The following is a 5,147-nucleotide window of genomic DNA, read 5'->3' as shown; positions in this document are numbered from 1 at the left end:
CGGTGACCCGCGTCCGGGCGAGGGAACGCCAGATCCAAAGTTTGTGTCCATCATAAGGGGTCTTCGGGCTGCGCTTTGTCTGGTTCCTCACCTAGCTGAAAACAATTCAGTATCTCAGAAAATTAGAATATTGTGAATAGGTTCAATATTGAAGACCCCTGGTGCTACACACTAATCAGCTAATAAACGCGAACCAGATGACGATGGTGTAGTTACTTTGAAAAAGTAACTTTAATCAGATTACTGATTACTCATTGAAAGAGTAACTTAGATTACTGACTACTTGATTTGGAAAGTAACTAAGTTAGATTACAAGTTACTATTTTAGTTAATTTCATCAGCTGCTAACAACAACGCTCTGCCACCTGTGAAAATTACATTGATCTTTGCCAATACTTAATTGCAAGTTATTTTTTAATGGTAACATCAACAATGTGTATCCACCTGCAAGGTTGAACTGAAGGAGAGATGGTTTAATGTTTACAACAGTCCAAAAAATTTTATTTTTTTTTGGTAATTTTGCCTGTTTTTGTGTGTTCCACTATTGTCTGGAAAACTAGGATTTTAGAGCCCCTACCCCCAACTTTTCACCCCCAGCTTCCAGGTTCTGGGTTTGCTGTCACACAGCGCTCCTCTTGTGGCTCCACAACTCAGATGGTTGTACAGATTTGTGACGCTTATCTTAATATTAATGATTATAATAATGTTTTGTTGTGCAACTTTACAGACTCGTTCATTCATGGTTGTTTTAACGTTTATTGCGCTGTTCATATTAGTCCCGATGTTTGAAGTTCTTTGAATGGAATTATTGATTTAAATAAACTTTTTCATAATATAATTTTTGACCAGCACCTGTACTGCTCCTTTAATTAGGATTTAACAGAACTGCAACACAAATATTAATTATATTTTTTGTGTGTGCTTTTTAAAAGACTATAGTTGATTTTTATGCTAACTTCAGTTAAATAAATGCTATACATCGAATATAACTTAAAAAAATTGTAAAACTCTTGCTCTTTCCAAAACTCCACCTTCCGGAAGTCACCACAATTTGGCTCTTCTGTTAACCCTTTAGCAATGTTTTTACCAGTGTTTCACTGAGAAATAGCTCCTATAATGAACTCATAAGATTTACAGTTTCAGCAGGTGTTTGCCAATTGCTGGGAGCGGTCCACTGGAGCTGCAGGGGAGGACTTCTCTGTGAGGGAGAAGCTTGGAAACTATACCTCGTAGGCGGAGCTAGCTCCACCCAGGCGTTTTGCACAGCTGAATGGTTGCCATGGAAATTAAAGGATTTCTCAAACATGCATGAAAGAATCAAGGCAAAACACTACAGGTGTTTTAAATAACAGCATATGTTGTAAAGCTCAAAAAAGTTGATTATTACATAAYAGTGCCACTTTGTAGCCTCTGCTACCAGTCGGTGTGCACCTCTGCTGACGGAACCTGGACTGGAGGTGAAAGGCTGTGAATAGAAGTTACTGCAGAAGACCATAGGAAGACTTGGCCCATAGCACTTGGAACTCGCAAAATATCACAAACATTACCAAAAATACTGTACCAATAATTTCAGCCGCAGCACAAAGCCAAACATGCCACAATTAAGTAAATCAAAATGTCAAATCAAATGTATTCAGGAAGAGCATTGTGCTTATCATCCTGATCGTGGGACACTGGACCAGCTCTACACACAGCCTGGAGTTCGCCCAACCCAACCCAATCAACTGGTTGTGTAGACCGGCTGGGTGGTCTACATGTGTTTAGTGAACTTGGAGAAGGCGTTCGACCGTGTCCCTCGGGGAACCCCGGGTATGGGGTACCGGGCCCTTTGATACGGGCTGTCAGGTCCSTGTATGACCGGTGTCAGAGTCTGGTCCGCATTGCTGGCAGTAAGTCGGGCTCATTTCTGGCGAGAGTTGGACTCCGCCAAGGCTSCCCTTTGTCACCGATTCTGTTCATTACTTTCATGGACAGAATTTCTAGATGTACCAAGGTGTGGAGGGGATCCCCTTTGGTGGCCTTGGATCATATTTCTGCTTTTTGGGAATGATGTCCTACTGGCTTCATAGGTCGTGACCTACAGTTTTTGCTGGAGCAGTTTGCAGCCTAGTGTGAAGCGGCTGGGATGAGAATCAGTGCCTCCAAATCCGAGGACATGGTCTTGAGCTGGAAAGGGGTAGTGAGCTTTCTCCGGGTCAGGGGGATGTCATGCTAATACAATAATCAAACTACCAAGATGATTAGTTACACCTTTACAAAGTAAACTCTCTAATTAAATGCTAAATGTAAACAATTTTTTTTATTTTATCTCTGCTGAACCCATTAAATAAAATTTTATACAATTTATTCAGAATTGTTATTCTGAGTAAATGAATGCTAAAGTTTTAGTTCTATTGTCTGTGTTACAATTCAAACATTGCACACTGGTCTGAGCTGTAAGATGCTTTTCTCCTGCAGATGGCTTACAAATTCCTCCAGAAGCACCCTAAGGTCCTCGGCAGCAGAATCGCCATGTTGGGTCTCTCCCTGGGCACCAGTGTCATCCTGAAAATGGCTGTGCATTCTCAAATTATGAAGGTTTGATTTAGATCCTGTACACATGGAGCTAAGTAAACTACATTTTTACTTAGATCCATGAAAATGCTGAAAACACAGAGAATGCTGTAGTAGGCATTCCAGGCAAATCGGTGGCACTGCCACAGCAATGCACAAAAAGCACCAAATGTTGAGATTTTTGTTATTTGTGAGAGTGAGGCACTACATGATGATTTACACTACACATGATCATGCAAGCCGCATGATCACATAAAATGGGGTCATGTAGTCATGAAAACCTAACATGTTTTAAATGTATCCACTCTGGAATACGGTTTTAAAAATAATCATTTCTGGACTGTGAACACACAACCTAAAAACTATTGCAGATACACCAAAAATTATCTTTGTGTGGATGAGGTCTTAGATGATTTGATTGAATTTTGTACATCAGAGAAGAAAACGTCTCTGAAAATCTGAAAACAAATCCAGTTCAGATTCTTTTATATACAATTGTTCAATTCAATTCCCTCCACAAAAGTCTGTCTTCAACTCAATCCACAACAGCAAAGTTGAGATAATTAAGGAGTTTCTGTTTCCATGATTAAAAGTGAGACATTTTAAATATATATGCGTTTTTTGTTCGRTCAGCTAATGCAGAACAACAGTAGAGATTCTGGTTTCTATGTTTCTCATCTGATTAACATCTGTTTGTCTGTGTACTCCAGCTCAGGTGTGCTGTGTGTGTTAGTGGGAGTCATGTGCAGCCGATGGATGGATTCTTGAAGGAGATGCTGGATTACTTCAGCAAGTAAGTTCATAAGTTCCCAGTCAGTGGCTGAAATTCTGCATAAAGGCTTCAAATTGATGAACTGAGAGGAGAACAAATAAATCAGAAATATTTGTTTTCATCATAGTTATCACAACATGTCCATATGACAACCTTCTTTTTCAATAAAGAAACTGTGGGAATACTCGCTTCACCAAAGATAACGAGGTGGTCTGGCGAGATCTCCTGTTGCCCATCCCCATTGACCTCTCCCTCAAAGTGGATGTGAGTAACTAAAGGCACAACATGTCTGTTCTTTCCCACATTCAGCTTTAAGTGTACTAATTATTTTAGTTCTAATTGGCAAATCTCTTTCTATAAGAATTTAACTAGAGCTGTACCAATACACATTTTTCACTTCCATTACAGGTTTAGTATCGACTGATATTGATCCGACACAGAAAAACAGCGCTGAATTTACTTAAAATGTTTCTTTTTAAAACACAGATAATGTACTGAATTACAAATGTATGTGATAACTCTGCACCAGTACAGCACGCTTACATACAGCAGTAGATTCACAAGCTTGTTCAAACGTGGAAACAACACAACTTTAATTTGTTCAGTCAGTGCAACTAGGAGTATAACATAAAATGTAAAATAGATATTGAAACTGACAAAAACAGTAGTTTGACTACCTTGATTAAACATGTAAAAAATAAACTTCAACAAACCTTATTTCAAATGGTTCAGAAAGTGGAATTAGTAATTCTAAATATAATGTAAATATAATGTAATAACTCATGATGTTGCTCAGAGTACAAAGAATAGAATTGAACTGAAGATCTCGATTAGGCACATTGTCACTAATATCCAGTCTAGAATATTTTTTATCAATATTGGGACCATCTCGACATTTAACTTATAGTTAATAAACAAAATTTGAGTTGATGTGCACAAACATTAAACTAAAAATTCAAGCAATCTCTTATCCATACATTTGTATTACAATATGTGGACAGAGACTTCTTGTAAATTTTGATTTGTAACCAGTGTTGCTATGCAACTGCTGCACCCCTCCCCTCCAGCTCCCTTCACTGGGAGGTTAGCACTTTTTTCAGTATAAAGCTTACCAGAGAAGAACTAAATAACATGTGGCTAACTCCTGGAGGGCTTTTWAAAAAAAAAAGAAATGAAATTAAAAACTCTGTTTGTCTTTGACCAGGTGGGAAAACTCCAGTGTCCCTTGATGCTGATAGTTGGCGAGGATGATCAGAACTGGTGCGCCTATGAGTCTGCAATGGATGTGAGTTTCCAAACATTAAAAAGTTCTTGACTGAATACAGTAAAGCACCCGTGTCAAACTCAAGAACCTAAGCCAAATCTGGCCCTCCATAATTTTATTTTATGTGGCCCTGTAGACTGTGGGAGAACACATAAATAGAGCCTCCAAGATAGTTGTGTGCTTAAACACTATTTTATCAATCAAATCAAAACAGTTTTGTCTATATACTACGGTCCATCCATCCATTTTCTTCCGCTTATCCGGRGTCGGGTCGCGGGGGCAGCAGCTTCAGAAGGGTTCCCCAGACTTCCCTCTCCCCAGCCACTTCTTCCAGCTCCTCTGGGGGAACCCCCAGGCGTTCCCAGGCCAGCCGAGAGACATAATCCCTCCAGCGTGTCCTGGGTCTTCCCCGAGGCCTCCTCCCGGTGGGACGTGCCCGGAACACCTCACCAGTTAGGTGTCCAGGAGGCATCCTTACCAGATGCCCAAGCCTCAACTGGCTCCTTACAACGTGGAGGAGCAGCGGCTCTACTCTGAGTCCCTCCTGGATGACCGAGC

At 40.1% G+C, this 5,147-nt stretch overlaps 1 protein-coding gene across 1 annotated transcript in view; it reads left to right on the top strand.

Annotated features, from left to right (window-relative positions):
• LOC103460423 (acyl-coenzyme A thioesterase 4-like) overlaps positions 1–5,147 on the top strand; it is a 57,162-nt gene that overhangs the window by 43,576 nt on the left and 8,439 nt on the right. Inside the window, exons 6-9 of the mRNA XM_008402575.2 lie at positions 2,458–2,577; positions 3,264–3,346; positions 3,496–3,589; positions 4,530–4,610. Coding sequence (XP_008400797.1) covers positions 2,458–2,577; positions 3,264–3,346; positions 3,496–3,589; positions 4,530–4,610 — 378 coding nt within the window. The remainder of the gene's footprint in view (positions 1–2,457; positions 2,578–3,263; positions 3,347–3,495; positions 3,590–4,529; positions 4,611–5,147) is intronic.

Source organism: Poecilia reticulata, unplaced genomic scaffold (assembly GCF_000633615.1).
Source record: "Poecilia reticulata strain Guanapo unplaced genomic scaffold, Guppy_female_1.0+MT scaffold_240, whole genome shotgun sequence".
NCBI classification, from domain to species: Eukaryota; Metazoa; Chordata; class Actinopteri; order Cyprinodontiformes; family Poeciliidae; genus Poecilia; species Poecilia reticulata.
The sequence above is the reverse complement of the archived record's forward strand: the minus strand, read 5'-3'. Positions and strand labels throughout refer to the sequence as shown.